At 31.4% G+C, this 16,700-nt stretch overlaps 1 protein-coding gene and 1 long non-coding RNA gene across 2 annotated transcripts; one reads left to right on the forward strand and one right to left on the reverse strand.

The window, feature by feature from the left end:
- Positions 1 to 201: 201 nt before the first annotated feature.
- LOC133801814 (BTB/POZ domain and ankyrin repeat-containing protein NPR1-like) lies at positions 202 to 4,350 on the reverse strand. The gene is made up of 4 exons (XM_062240052.1): positions 3,013 to 4,350; positions 1,548 to 2,301; positions 1,015 to 1,212; positions 202 to 710 (listed from the first exon to the last, which is right to left on the reverse strand). Exons 1-4 carry the CDS (start codon positions 3,571 to 3,573, stop codon positions 436 to 438), a joined length of 1,788 nt encoding a protein of 595 aa, XP_062096036.1. The 5' UTR covers positions 3,574 to 4,350; the 3' UTR covers positions 202 to 435.
- A 1,824-nt stretch (positions 4,351 to 6,174) lies between these two features.
- Positions 6,175 to 11,306, forward strand: LOC133800836 (uncharacterized). Its single transcript, XR_009876631.1, has 2 exons — positions 6,175 to 6,392; positions 10,376 to 11,306. It is a non-coding gene; the product is annotated as an uncharacterized LOC133800836 (long non-coding RNA).
- The last annotated feature ends 5,394 nt before the right edge of the window (positions 11,307 to 16,700 follow it).

Below are 16,700 nucleotides of genomic sequence, written 5' to 3' on the forward strand. Positions count from 1 at the left end.
CGACTTACAGTTTTGGTATGAAGTAGAAAGTCCAAAACAGTAAGTCTTATAGTTGTTGAAAGTACCTGTTTGGTCTTGGATTTTGACCATATCTATTTTTTAGAATCTGGGTCATAGTAAGATACGTCACCTTAATTTGCCTAAATTTGTTGGAACCGTCGGTTCATGTTCTGAAGTACAAAAAGTTAAGAAACCAATTAATCAATCAAGCAAAAAGAATCACATGAATTTCCCTTCACACAGCATACGGTGTCAAGCATCATCAGTAATAGATTGACATTTTGCTATTTAGTAGAGAGTGGTTAAAATATAAAGCACTTGTGCTACTTTATAATACAGACATACAAGAATAGCCAAAACACTTACAAGAGGCTCTCACCTGCAGTTATACCTTATTTTGTTAAATTAGAGACAAAAATTTACAAGCCTTGTAAGCTACAACAACTTTCTGGCCTTTTGCTTCACACCATCTTTTAGTTTTAGAGAAGATGAGGATGATGAGGAAGACAACCCACCAGCTCGGTTGAACTCGGCCTTGTCCTTGTTGAATGCATTCTGGACATCCTCTTTAAGCTCCATGAATCTTGTCCTTTTGATCTTCTGCTCCTCTGGAGTGCCTGTCTCGAGGTAAAGCATCGAAGGCAGGTCATCTTCCATGAACTTGTCTAGAACTTCTGAGCAATGGGGGAAGTAACGTCTGCCCATGTCCACTGCCATACCCAAAAATATGACAAATTATCAGATCAATAGATTGTATTTTATCTGACATTTGATTAAACTGGATGAGCGGATTCAAATTCTATATGAATGGCCTTACATAGGCTATGCTTGTTTAACGATTATACAAGTCATCAAGAAGTCACACGATGATTAATGTCTGGTGTAAATTATATTGAAAGTATTTCTTTTGCAATTATTCTAGTCTTATTTAAAACCATAATTTTGATTTTAACATTAGGAACTGCTTGATAAGTTTGGTTTGGCTGTCATTATGAGATATGAAAAGGCAATTACCTGTTTTCCCAAGGGCTTCCATCCTAGAAAAAAGTCTCTTTCTCTGCACAAGTGGAGTTTCATTTAAATCAACCTCCCTCAAATTTCCATTTGAACCCTTTGAATTAGAAAGCCTAGCAGACTCAGATGTTGTTTCAGCATGGGCAATGTCCATTGCCAGCTTGGCCTCAGATGGAAAGAATAATCGAGCAAATGCCACTGCAATAAAAAGTACAGTCTTTAGCACTTAAACTATATAAAGTACGCAACAGAAATAGAACCACATTAAATCAATTGAAAGCATTGAGGATTCTAAGTTGAAAGATGTAATAAATATAAGCCATGGTCATAAAAAGAACAAAAAGAAGAAGAAAATAAATACCAAAACCTTCTATCGTAATATGCCTATACAAATTAGGATTCTAAGTTGAAAGATGTAATAAATATAAGCCATGGTCATAAAAAGAACAAAAAGAAGAAAATAAATACCAAAACCTTCTATCATAATATGCCTTTACAAATTAGGAAACAAAATGATTTCAGGAAAGTCATACCCCTGTTTTCCAGGTAAAGCAACCTCATGTAGAAATCGTCAGCCATTGTATGCAAAGACATAGATTGTTCTGGGGCCATTGGATTTCTCCACATTTCTCTTTCTAGAACATCAATACATATCCGATCTTTGTTAGTTTCTTGTCCCTGCTCCTTTTTCGCATGATAATCCTTTGGCCTTGTCAATCTCCGGCAGATACTTACTGCGCTTTGACCATCTGACGTTAGCTCTGATGCACCAGCTCCTTTATTTAGAAGTGACACTATAATTGATGGCTCCTTTCTCATTGCAGCAATGTGAAGCACAGTGTAACCACGAGAATTTCGAAGGTTGACATCAGCCAGACCCAGACCAAGCACCTCATTTACAACTTTGGGATCACAGTAAGCTGCAGCATAGTGAAGCGCATTGGCATCATCTAATGTTACATCAGATTCAGTTAAAAGAAGTTTCACAAGTTCAACATCATCTGAATCCAAGGCTTTATGTATTCTCCTAATTCTTTTTTCACGTAAGGGATCTAGAGATTCTGTGTTATCTTCTTCACTACATTCGGGCTTTTTGCGGAGCAATTTAATTTTCTCAGCAACTTCATAAGGAAGCTCCTTCTCAAGAGATATAAGTTCAATATCTGATCGTGCCACTCTATCAATGCATTGAGCAAAGAGCTGACTCAATTCACAATGGAATGAAGCTACGAGAATCGGGATGACATCCTCAACAAGGGCTTTTCCAACAAAGTTAAGAAGCCGGCGCTGTAAAAAGAAAAAGCACAAAATCATTATCAAATCACAATCTAAATTCAAGTTTACCAAATGGCAAAAGGGTATTTAAACATCTTTTGCTCCTCTCATCGCATAATTAGTGAACTCAAAAATGAGAAACATGTAAAATATGGACTATTACTGTCATAGTGAGATTATGTAAAAGCACATATTGTAGTGTTAAAAGATGAACGAAACTTTGCAAAACTACTTCAGACAAAAAGAGGTTTTTCTCGCTAGCCCCCAGCCACCAGCCTTTTGACTTTATGTCGTTATTGTTGAAAGTTAATTCAACTTTCATGATTAATCTTAGACTTACCATGCTTAGATAGTTGCAATCTACTTTCCTACGACTTAAAGACCTTACAAATTTCTACATGCGAACTGACCAGGCTTCTATGAAGAAGGAAGCCAAGCCAACTAATTCAAAAGCACCATCCTTTCGGAAGCTTTTCAAACAATAATCACGTAGGTTTGAAGTCAGAAAAAGAAGGAAGAATCTGTCTGAAAAGCACTATGAAAGTGAGCTGAGCACCATGGAAGTCCACAGATCTACCATAACGCAACAATAACAATCTATAAAAAGACTCCCACAACACCTCTAAACCAATTCATTTCTTCAAAGTGACCATTTTTGGCAATAATTAATTGCTAAGAATTTAAACAAAATCTTTATCAGCTCAGCATACACAGAACACAAACCTGGAACAGTGACACCAGCTCTGGCATCTTGAAAATAGATGATGCATACATCATCTCCACAGCAAAATTAATAGCAGGTCTACACGAATCATGGGGACAGATGTTGTCCACACAAGTTGACACCTCCATGGGAGAAGGCTTATGCCTTCCTGTATAGGCATAGTTCAAGAAAACCAAAAAAGCTTCATACCCAACATTCCCATAAGGCAACAAATCTTTCATATAGTACTTGGATTTGCCTCCCTTTTCAGAAACCCCTCCTTTATCTTTCTTGAAAAGATCATTAAAGAAACTACTCCTGGAAGCCAATATACAGCGGTGAACTCCCACTGAATCTCCCTCAACAACAACTTCAGCATCACTGTAATCAGAAGTAGTGGGATCAACCAAGAGCAGCTGCTCCAAGCTAGAACTCAACTTGTTTAGGCCCATGACTTCAAGGCTAGGCAACACAGCCTCAGAGCCAGAGGAGGAGCAGAAGTTTTGACTTTGGGAGCCATTTGACAAGTGGGAAGATGAAGTAAAACTCAAAGAAGATGAGGGTTCAGTTGAAATAGCCATTATTTTTATATTAAAATCAGCTTTGGAACTAATTCCCCATCAAACCAAAATCCCAGATTCAAATATTGAAACTAATCAAGATAGAAGCCAAAAACTTAAAACTTTCTATAAAATTTTAACAAAGGTGTGAATGTTATACAATAAATTATTTACTACAGAAATGGGATCCAATCTAATGGTTTCAATAAATATAAATTATTTATTTTAACAGTAGACAGGAAAAGAAAAACTAATTGAGCAATTAATTTTAATAAAAGTACAAGCTTTGAATGAAATACTATTGTCTAAATCTCACAGAAAAAGTCGGATCACAAAATTTCCCTACAAAATTGAAAAAAAAAACACTAAATGTTCTAAGAAATCATGTATGAATTATTAAATTACACAAATATAATATATATATATTAAACAAAAGTGTTAAAATTTTGTGAAAAAAACAAATAGAAATCTAAAGCAACTTCAATAAACCAAACTTCACCCAAAAAATAAAAATTATTTTTTCGGTCTTTTCCCGAGAAAACAGAAGAACCAAAAAACGGGAGTGTAATGAAAGAGTACTACCCGCCCAACTACGAAACAATGAGAGTAATTTCCAAAAATTTGACGGAAGAGAGAGAAAGTGAGACAGTGGGCGAATTAGTGACGATGGGAATTGGGGTCACCCCCATGAATATGATCCCTCCAAGAAGTTTCATTTTTCGCTATCGCCAAGAGAGAGAGAGAGAAAGAGAAATAGATGTGGAGAGAGAAAAAAATGTTAGAGAGAGAGAGTGGTTGCAATATGCGTGTATTGGTTCAAGGAAGGTGAAGTCGTGTATGTGACGACTGGGATGGCATCACCCTTCGCAGCTGGGCTCTGCTGACGTCACACATGTCGTCAGTGTAGCTGTGCGTTAGCGAGAGACGTATTATTGACTTTTTATTTAATTATAAAAATAGTTAAAGCTATTCGGCTTATTACTCGTAACTATGCCAATTATTGTCATCACGTCCTTAAAATTTTTATATTAGCAATTAAATTCAGCAACATTAGTTTTCTTACCGTTTAGTCCTAATTAATAAGAATATTTAATAAAAACTCCTAAATAGTAACTAATAATGGAGTTAGGAGAATTAGGAATGGCCATTAAGCTTCTTTTTTTTTTTAAATATTAATATAAATATGTGCATAAATTTATATATTTTTTTAAAGAAAGTGTATAAATTCATATTAGTCCTTCTAAATTAAAAAAAAATAAAAAAATCAGTCTCCTTTATGCGTTAATCTTGGCTCACTGATTGTAGCTATTGATCTATTTTTTATCGAGCAATTTTGTAGTAAGTAACTCCAACAATCTTTTTATTCTAGCCTCCTATTGATATTTTAATAAATATGAAATAAAAAAATACAATACCTCTATGGCTCTTTTTAATATATTATGTTATTTGATTCAAACTAAATATTATGAAAAATAAGAGAAAAATTATTAGAATTTTTTGGCTAAGTAATTCAAGTTTTTTTAAAATAACTTGATTGGAGTTGATGTATATATTCAGCATGATTTGAAGATAATATAGGTTTTTCCAAGTTAGTTGCTAAGAAATTAAAAAAAAAAACTTAATTGTAAATAATAGAATAGGGTTTAAAGCATAATTTAATTAAGGGACGATATGTCAAATACATAAAAATAATATTAAAAAATAAAAAGAATCAGATTCGTAAACAAACGGCGTGTATTTTTTAAACTGAAAATAATAACAAAAAAAAGACTATATGCAACAACAAAAAAAGAAAATGATTTTAGTGTGGAAAAAAGAGATCGGCGGTCATGGTTCACACTTTCACAGCTATGAGAAAACTAATTGTCAGTTTACAATTCACACGAACCCGAAAAACCGTTAAAAAAATTCAAATGGAAACTTAAACCAACAATTTACTGTTTAATCCTTGGATATGGCGACACGTGGATTTTAAATTCCTATGGATAGGAACTATTGGTTATTAAAAGGGAGTACTGTAGTTATTGTGACCGTCAATCTACTGGACCAAACGTTGGAAAAAGAACGAACAAAAGAGAAGGAATCATAAGCATTTAGGAAAGAAGTGGAATAAAGTTTCATATGTATGGTCTGGATTTTTCTTTTTTCTTTTTTAATAAATTATATTTGGAATTTAATATATATGAATAAAATTTCAAAGAGTGATCAGTAATTTTTTTATTTATAATTAAATGCAAGAGAAAGAGTTATGGCCACATAATTATTATTTACGTATGGTCCACGGGTATAATTTATATAAGATATCAGAAGAAATATGAATTCAGGTCTTAAATACAATTAATGCACTTTATTATATTATTAATGAAAATGGCTTTTGGATTTGTGAATCGGTTAGGTTAGGATGACAATACCTTTAATTTAAGATTCCACACGTGCTGTTTGTATTTCTTTGGCAGGCTCTTTTTTCTACTCGTCATTCTTTTTCTTATTCTTTTCATACCCTTGATAGTGACAAAAAAAAAATACACAGGGAATAAAGTATCCACAACAAAAATAAATATGTACATACATATAAATAAAGGAAGGAAGGAAGGAAGGAAGGAAGGAAGGAAGGAAGGAAGATTGTATCAATGGAAGAAAAAAAAAATTGGTGCAGTTATAGTAATTGCCAAGGGAGATTTCATGGCACAAATTGGACAAAGAAAACAAATGATATCCTATCATTGAAGTATACTAAGGCTAAAACCCTTTAGTGTATTTTTCTTTTCAGAAGCTAGAAGAAAGGCCAAGCATTGGAGTTAGACTAGATGCGTTTACAATTGTTCGAATCCTTAATAACGGTTTGTGTAATGTTTTTGTCTATAAATATATATATATATGTTTTTTTTTTTAATTGTTTAGAAAAATCTGTAGGAATAAAAAACGGAAAAAAATAAAAATTTAATAAATATAAAAACAATTAAATTGGTATATAAATGGAAACTTTAGCTTTTGAATTTCAAGCACACAAACAAATTGGGAAACCAAAAACACAATCCACGATTTCTCTCCCTCTTTCATCGATATTAATGATCTTGTAGAAGCCAATAACGCCCATTTTTTCTATGTAATGCTTTGTTCCAACAATGAGACCTCCATTTTACCGATGTAGTGATGCTCCAGCCAAGATCCTCCGTTTTTCTAGTGTAGTGCTTTGCTCCAGTCGAGATACTCCTTTTCTAGTGTAGTGTTTTGCTCCAGCTGAGTTCCTCCATTTTTTCCAGTAAGATCAGCCGAGATCCTCCATTGACATTCCTCTAGGAGTTTCTCTTTGATCTAAACTATAAAAGTAATTAAAAATTAATATTATATTGTTGTTGGAATTTGATTTGGTCTAAACTATGAGTGATATTGTTTGAATTTTATCTATCTTGATCTACATTAGCTTAATTTGGCATTTATGTTGTTTATTGTTTGTTGTTTGTATTATTGTCATTTCTCAAGTATTTCATTTTTATTCTCTTTTGCTCTATTTTGGTAAACTGGTAATTGCAAGTGATGTTGCTCTTTTTTAGCTTAACGAAGTAACCTCATACTTGCATTGTTAGTTGATCAAATATAATTAATTTTGGAAAAAAGAAATGTGGTAGTAAAAAAATTAACTTGGAACTTGGTTGTTTGTCTTTTATAGCTTAACGAAATAGTATTTTTGTTTCTTTATTTTTTAAAAATAAAAATATGTTTGGTAACTATTTTTGTGTTTTTGTTTTTTGTTTTTAAAAACAAAAAATAATAAACGCGCTTGATAACTTTTATTTTTATTTCTTGTTTAACAATATAAAATGAGGTGCTGATTTGAAAAAGAGAAGAAAAAAAAAACTAAAAGTCAAAAATTGTTTAAAAAAAATTTGAAAGTGAAAATTTTTTATTTTCAAAATTTAATAAATTTTGTTTAAAATTAAAAAAAAATAATAAATAAAAATAGAGTTACCAAACACTATTTCATATTTTATTTTTAAAATTTTAATTAATTAAATAAAAAACTAATTTTTTAATTGTTACCAAACATCACCTTTGTTAGTTGATTAATATGCTTAGCCTCAATTGATTTTGGCAAAAAGAAACCTAGTGAAAAAAGCAGCTTGGATTTTGGTTCTGTCGTTTTTTCACTTAACAAAGTAACATAGTACATGCATTGTTAGTTGATCAAATATGCTCAACATTTGATTTTGGCAAAAAGAAACCTTATAGTAAAAAAAAAAGTAACTTGGAACTTGGTTATTTTTCTTTTTTAGCTTAACGACGTAACTTGATCCTTCCATTGTTAGTTTATCAAATATGGTCAGCCTTAATTGATTTTGGCAAAAATAATAAACCTGGGAGTGAAAAAAGTAATTAATTTGGAACTTAGTTCTTTGTCTTTTTTAGCTTAATGAAGTAATCCACTACCTACATTATTAGTTGATCAAATATGCTTGATTTTGACAAAAAGACATCTCGTAGTGAAAAAAGTAACTTGGAACTTGATTATTTTTCTTTTCACTTAATGAAGTAACTTGATGCATACATTGTTAGTTAATCAAATATGCTCAACACTTAATTAATCTTGGAAAAAAGAAACATAGTCGTGAAAAATGTAACTTGAAACTTGGTTCTTTGTATTTTTAGCTTAACGAAGTAACCTGATACCTACATTGTTAGTTGATCAAATATGATCAACCTTAATTGATTTTGGCAAAAAGAAATATGGTAGTGAAAAAAGTAACTTGAAACTTGATTTTGTCTTTTTTTTAGTTGAATGAAGTAACTTGGTAGCTCCAATTTTCTCTATGTTTTAGGAAATTTATTTCATTAAAGCATTAAATCATTATAGAGGAGAAAGTTGCACAAAAATCAACCAATGAGAAGCCATACAAGACAAAATTAAAAAGCAAGGAAAGGATTCATTCAATTTTACTTAGGCATATATAATTTTTAAGGATATTTGCGGCGAAAGTACATTCCGTTTATGTTTTAGTGCATTTGTTTATTTCATCCTTAAGTCCGCTACTATTACGTAAAATTTATTTATAACTTTGGTATTTTCGTCGCAAATATCTCTTAAATTTGGTACTTTCGCCACATATATCCCTTTAATTTGATACTTTCGCCGTAAATATCTATTTAATTTAGTACTTTTGCCTACGTGTTACAATCGAACTTAATAGTGAAAATTGACAGTTGTACTAAATTGCACCAAAATATGAATGGAAGATATTTTCCCTGCTAAAAAATTAATTTGGGTACTTAAATGCTACAAACATAATAAATTGAGTATTTTCATCGCAAATATCCTTACTTTTTATACATTCATAATACAAGTATTAGATTACTTTGGACAACATATTGCATATTGTTAAAAGATTTTGAACATTCTTTCCTTTGAAAACATTAGAAAATAAACTTTTATAGAGCTCAAATGGTGATGAGTACTGTAGGAGTGAATTTAATTGTGGAAAAAAGAATAAATAAAAAATATGAGAAAAGAAGGAAGTGAGGGGAAAATGTAAAGAGTAACGAGTAGTATTGACGTGTGACCTTTTTGTTTTCCATTTTTTTTCAAAGCCAATTTTTATTATTTTAAAAAAAAGTGAACATTTTTTTTCTTGTTGCTGTTAAAAAATTATACAGTCACAAAAATCATTAATAAGAAGAACGAAATGACAAAATTACTCAAATAAATAATACAATACCATTAACAGAAAGTAGTAACTAAAAATTGAAATATTTGATGAAGAAAAAACATAAAAATATGGAAATAATTTTCCAAAAAATTAGCTTAGATTAGAAAAAAGCTAAGTAAAATTCTAATTTCTTAATATTTATGAAACTCTAGAAAGAAAAAATTCATGTTATACATAGTTTTGTCTTGTGTAATTACATTTAGAGTTTGGTGATCCATTGTTAAGGTTGAAAATTATAATCAGTAACACATTTACCCTGTGGCTTACTAAATTGTAATTAGAATTGGAACAAATCAATAGAAGAAATAAATGATACTATAATATAAAAGAATTAAAATGAGTATTGTATTAAGTTGTTTATAAAAACTGACTTAATAAAAATGACAATTATTTTATATTGTTTACGTAATTAAGAAACATAAGTGAAATTCTAAAATTGACTCAATTACTCTTTTAATTTTTTTTAATTTATTGAAAGATATAATTTTAAAAACTGAATAAAAAATATTCATAAATTTATATAATATGGGTGGTATTTTAAAAAAAATGCTATAATTACAAAATGTTGCACATAAATATAATAATACTTTTTCAACCTTATCAAATTTTAGATTTACTAAGTTTGAGTAAATAATATTGTTAAGAAAAAAAATCATGAATACAAATTTTGAATAAAATGATGTTTACCGTAGAGTATAACATTAGAAATATATTTGTAGGGTAGACGAAGGGAACGTCCAATGCATGTTTGTTTAGTTTTATTTAGAAAATGTATTAATTTATTTTTGTTATATTTTTTTATTATCATTTTAAATTTTAAATAAGTAAAATATCATATATTATAAAAAGATGACACAAACATATTAAAAAAATTAACCAAATCATTGTCTATAATTTTTTTCTAAAAATAATATGATAATTTTTATTTTTAATTTAAAAAAAACCATTAAACCAAGAATCTGTTAGATACACATTTTTACATATAAAAATATGATGCATTCTAGTTTTAAAGTAAATTATTTTATGTTTTTTATTAGTTTGAAATTTAGTGTTCATAATTTAAATTTTGGTATTTTTAATGTTTTGATTTATATATTATATGTTATCCCTCAAAATTCAAGAGATGACGTGGCGAATGAGGAAGTAGCACGTAGCATCACAAGTCATGGAAAAACGACAAAGTATTGAAAAAAGACCGATGAGCAAAAAATAATAAGTCCATGACCTATAAGGAAGTCGATCAGGCCTAAACCCCCTAGGGGTGGTCGGGCCACCCTATTCTTCATAGGGTGGTCGGCCTAAACTCCCAAATACACTTCACTAGATAAAGTTCACGCTCGTTCAAGCCGAGATCAACATGCCTAACACCCAGAAGATCAACAGGCCTAGCACCAAGAGGATCAACAGGCCTAGCACCAAGAGGATCAACAGGTTTAGTACCCAGAGGGTCATCATGCCTAGCACCCAAGCTCTAAGGGGTCATCGAGCCTAGCACCTAAGTCTCATAGACCAACTGAGACTTAGCGTTTCCCCAAAGGTTTCAATCGTGCATCGTCAACCACAATCCAGATAAACAATGAGAAGACCCACGATCTCATAACATTGGGAGGTGGACAGATATCTCCACTACCCAATAATCGTGTAACCACGATCTCCAGTATTACTGATCATGTAATAGCCCATCGATACTATAAATAAAGGACCCATGGCTCTTTACTTTTGGGGAGTTGGTTTCTGGGGGATCTTTGGACGATTTTTAGATGGATATTTTCTGGGGAGAGACTCTGGGAAAATTGCTGACGAGTGAACTCTTCAGGTCATTTGTATAATTGTCTATTGAGCGATTCAATACTAAAGACTAAGTGGATTATGTTATTATTGTTCATCAGAACAGGGCTGAACCACTATAAATTTCTGTGTGTTTGTTTAAGATATTTGTACTCTGTCGTATATTATATTTATTTTGTTCAAAAGGTGTCGTATACTGTACATACGACCGTTGGCCAATTTCACAGGTCAACATTATATATGGTGATTCTAGTTTTAAAATTATATACTTTTTTCTAATTTTCTTTTAGAAAAAATGTTCGATGTAATAAAATATTAACAAATTCTAAATTAAAACTATGAATTTAAAAAATTTATTTGATCAAATATTAATTGTTTAATTTAATTTTTTTTAAAGTGAATACAAAGTTATATATAAATATATATAATTTAATTAATGGCTACAACAATTAAAATAAGTAATTTCTCATTAGAAAAACTAAATGACAAAATAATAAAAATGTATATTTATGTCTTATGTCACTATTACATATATGTTGGATAACAAAATACATTAAGTAACAAAATAAATAATTAATAAAAGAAAGAAAAGAATAAATTTTAGACACATAAATATTTTTTTGTTATAGTTTTGAAAACATAATTAATAGAGTAATTTAAATACTTTAATATGAAATTTTAAAATATGTGATGAGAATTATTATTGCTCATTTATTACTTTTTATTTTTATTTTTAATTTATTTACCTTATTTAGATGACTTTATTATTTATTTTTTTTACTTTATTTAGATGACTTTAAAACCAATGGTGTTAGAAAACAATAAAAAAAAGTATTAAATCTAACGGAAACCAATAATTTTGGTTAAACTCAATTTTATAATATATAAAGAAACATGAGGATCCCACTATTCTCTTCCGTTATTAAAATTTGATAAACAAGCGAATGAGAACATATTAGTATACTACTACAATCTGGACGTCAACCATCGGCCATGAGAGGTCGGTTATGCTTAAACTGACTTAACACATGTTCATAAGTCGGTTTACATAGAACCAACCTATCATGCTTGTAGAAGACATAGTAGGCCGACTCTCACAAAACTGACCTACCATGCTACCTGTTGGGGTTTTATGCCCTAATTAAAACTCAATTTCTTTGTAATCTCATTTTATTTTCAATAAAAGAATATAAATCATTTTTGACATGGTCAATCACTTTGCTCGCATGTTTTATTTTCATGATTATTAGTTTAATATAAACTTCTATTATATCCCGAGCATATAGCTAATCATATTTATAGTGACGTAATCACAGTGGAATATAAATATGATTATATGTTAAAAAATAAGCTAGTCCTAAGATTAGTCAGTGCACAGGATTTACACTGACTTGCCAATTTACGATATAATCTACTTACACAATGTAGTGTTATGTTCTTTCCAGAACATTAACAAAGTAGATAAGATCGGATGTATTTGTTACATCGGACTGAACCGATATTGACAGTAGATAGGATAAGTAAACATACTGTTATAATCTATTCTAGTCATATCATAGAGTTGACCATAGGTCAATTCAATCTCAATTCTGAGTGGTTAGTATTCTAACTGATTATATTATTTGAGTTCTTTGACTTGTTTGTTATCATCTTACCCTACGGACTAGCCCATACTTACATCTTGGGAACTCGGTAGTATAATTGAGTGGAACTGTTAATCGATGGTTTCATGTTAGTTTGGTTTGAGGTGCTAAATGATAGAGATCTCATTTCAGTAATTAATATTAGTTTACAAAAATATCATTTACAAGGAACTAAGTGTTTTAAGGATAAAATATAATGAGGGGTAAAATAATATTTTAGCCTCATCTCATTGTAGACCGTCTATAGAGGATTGAGTGATAATTATGGTTGTAACAATGGATAACTAATAACGTATCTATATTTCTTATAGAGTGTTCTATGAATTAAATAGTGCAATTCTGAGTCTTTAGTGGAGTCACGATGAATTAATAAGTTAGTAAATTTATGATAACTTATTGGAGCTTGATTTTATAGGCCCATGGTTCCCACAGTACCTTGGATAAAACCATCTAGATAGTCTCAATTAATTGATTTAATTATCAATTAGAATTATCAAAGTTGACCAGATCAATTTTGGACAGTTTCACAGAGTTATGCAATTTAGAGAAGAAATGAGATTTTAAGGCAGATTTATTAATTAAGACAAAGTGGTGTCTAAATTAATAAATAAGTTTAAATCAATGTTTAAATTATAAATAATTAATTTGATAAAGGATTTAAGTAATCATTTAATTAATTAATCAATAGAAAATAATACGGGCCTTGAATTTTAAGTCCAACTGACTTATAATTAAATGAGAAATTTCACGGGCTTAAAGCTCATGATAATTTTGACCTAATGGCTGATATTACCTATTATTTTATTGATTTTTAATTAAAATATGTAACCTAATTGAGCCTATAAAATGAATGCTAAGTGATAGTTGAAAACAAAAAATTTGAAGATGAACAGAAGATCAGAAGATCTAGTTTTGATGTTGTTGTACCCTGATTTTAGCATGAGTTCATTCACTCAACTCGGGTACCGCTGGCAGATAAATACACGGAGAAATGACTAAGGGAAATAATATATGCTTATTATCCATGTGGATAACTTGAGATTCATATTGATCATTCGTGGTGATTAGGCGGCCTGAGTGTATCCCGAACGAAGGATGCAATGGCTGTGAAGCACGAGCTTGGAGGAGATATCCAGCTCGTGGTAATTCTAGTATATTACATACTCAGAGAATCCCAGAGATTTGAGATCCTCTTTTATACATTTATTAATGACCAGGCTGTCATATTTATTATCCGAGATGGCAGGAACCTATTTATTTTATTATCAAATCATATCCCAGTATAAATGGGAATTATTTGTATTAAATGTAGATATTATGTAAATACGTGATTGACTCACGCGGTTACCCAAATCTGTCCATGAAATTCCCCTATAAATACTGAGAATATTGGACAAGAAAGGGAACCATTATTCTGTTATACCAAAACTCTGCCAAAATAGAAAGAGAAACAACAATAATATTGACTCGTGGACTAGGTGGATTTTAATCACTGAACCACATAAAAGTTCTGTGTTCTTGAGTGAATTCATATTTGTTGACACAGTTTTTCACCAACAGTGAATTATGAAAATATAGCTGGGATGGATTAGTGCTTAATGATAAACCGTAATAAGAAAATGATACTTAAAAAAAACTAGAAACAAAATATCAAGAACACTCGTTCCTTTTTACGTGGTTCGGAGGTTAAAATCCCCCTAGTCCACGAGTCTATATTATTACTGTATATCTCTCTATATTTTGACAGATTATTTTTCTTACAAAAAATAATCAACCCCACCACCCCTATCCAAGGTCTTGGTATTTATAGAAAAAAGCAATCCCTGGGTAGACGTTGGGGTCATCACGTGAATACAAATCCCTTTTGTGACCTATATCGCACTAATGATGAATATAACAATTTATATTAAGGTATGGTCTAATCATTATGTAAAATTGATCATGGGTCATCTGGCATAATCGGACACATGCAAATGTACATCCTGAAATTCAGCACGAGCCTTTTTCACAGCTCGGGTACAGTGGGCTAGCCAAGGACTGTACCGGATGAACCACAAGTTCATATTTCCTCTATAAAGGCAGCGAGACTCCCCAGGTAAATAGCACGAGCTGATAAATACAAAGCAATAGGCATGACCTGGAGACACTTATGAAGCAAAGCATCTGAGACGCGAGCTAATATTACGCTCATCTCGAATACGCTAAAGATGTGTTGTGTCTATGGATCTTTATAAACCTAGATACGTTATATAAACGTGCGTGATCAAACACCGCATGTCTGTTCATCCCTGAATTCTTGGACATGTAATATAATTGTGCATGATCAGACATCATATGTCCGATTATGCCAGATGACCCATGATCAGTTTTACCTAATGATTAGACCATACCTTAATATAAATTGTTATATTCATCATTAGTGTGATATAGGTCACAGGAGGGATTTGTATTCACATGATGACCCCAACGTCTACCCAGGGATTGCCTTTTTCTATAAATACCAAGACCTTGGATAGGGGTAGGGGGGTTGATTGTATTTTGTAAGACAAATACTCTGTCAAAATATAGAGAGATATACAGTAATAATACAAACTCGTGGACTAGGGGGATTTTAACCTCCGAACCACGTAAAAAGGAACGAGTGTTCCTGATATTTCGTTTCTAGTTTTTTTATAAGTATCATTTTCTTATTACGGTTTATCATTAAGAACTAATCCATCCTAGCTATATTTTCATAATTCACTGTTGGCAAAAAATCGTGTCAATAGATTAGTGCTTTCATTGAGAGCTGCAGATTAGTGCTATTGTGAGAGATTCAGATCAAAGTTCATCATGGTGGTTACTCGCTCGAGACATAGGAATGAGATGGATCAGCCTGGTGGGCAGGAGGCTCACCATACTGCTATTTCTGATGGAAAAAACCCTGAAGTCTAGTAGCAGTCGGGAAAGCAACCGATGGGTCACGGCGACATTGGAAGTTCATCGTCATTGCCGCTGAATCCGAACTCGGATTACTTGACTACGGTAGAGTTGGAGAACATGTAGTTAAGGAGTCATTTAGCAAAAGCTAAAAAACAAATCGAGGAGGTTTTGACTCAGCTACCCCTTCTTGCTAGGGCTGATCATTGGGCGGGTTGGTCGGGTTACAAGGCATTTTTACCCGTCCAATGTCATAATCGGGTTAGCAAATGTGAACCCTTAACTTGCCCAATTAAGAAAAAAATAAATTTAACCCGTCCAATAGTTTGGGCGGGTTGGTCAGGTCAACCCGCCCAAACCGAAGTTGTATTTTTTTTTTGGGCGGGTTGGTCGGGTCAACCTGCCCAAACCGAAGTGGTATTTTTTTTTTACATTTTTGTAGTTTTTTCTTTCTTTTAAATACTAGTACTAATAGTGTGAAGTTTATCTTCTTAAGCTTAAAACAATATTTTAAATTTATAGTAAGAAAATAAAACAAAACTTAATTAATTTATATATTTATTTGAAAAAATTTCTTATATATTAATTGGCAATATATTAGTAATTGCATCAACATTAAAAGTATTAAACAAAGTAACAAACATATGTCATTAAAATGAAAAAGAAAATTAATATAGTCCAAAGTCCAATTACAAACCAAAGTCCAATTACAAATATAAATTTAATTATGTATATATAAAAATTTAATATATTTATTTAAATGTATTAAAAATAATAAGTTCTTAATTGGGCGGGTCAGGTTATATTGGGCAGGTTGATAATTATTTTCAACCCGGCCAATATAAAAATTAGGCGGTTTAAATTTTGGTCGGTTTATTCGGGTTGCATTTTTTGGCAGATTTTTCGGGTTCGTTTAGGCGGTTTATTCGAGTTGTAAAATTTTTTGCACAACCCTACCTCTTGCAACCGACGTTAACGTCGGAAAGAGGCAAGGTGGGACTCATAAGTCTCGCTAGGATAGTCGACCCAGGCCAAGTTGGTCGATCAGGATCTCGACCTCAAGTTCTATGCCCATGGCACAAGATCACCAAGAAAT

This window comes from Humulus lupulus, chromosome 9 (assembly GCF_963169125.1).
Source record: "Humulus lupulus chromosome 9, drHumLupu1.1, whole genome shotgun sequence".
Classification (NCBI taxonomy): domain Eukaryota; kingdom Viridiplantae; phylum Streptophyta; class Magnoliopsida; order Rosales; family Cannabaceae; genus Humulus; species Humulus lupulus.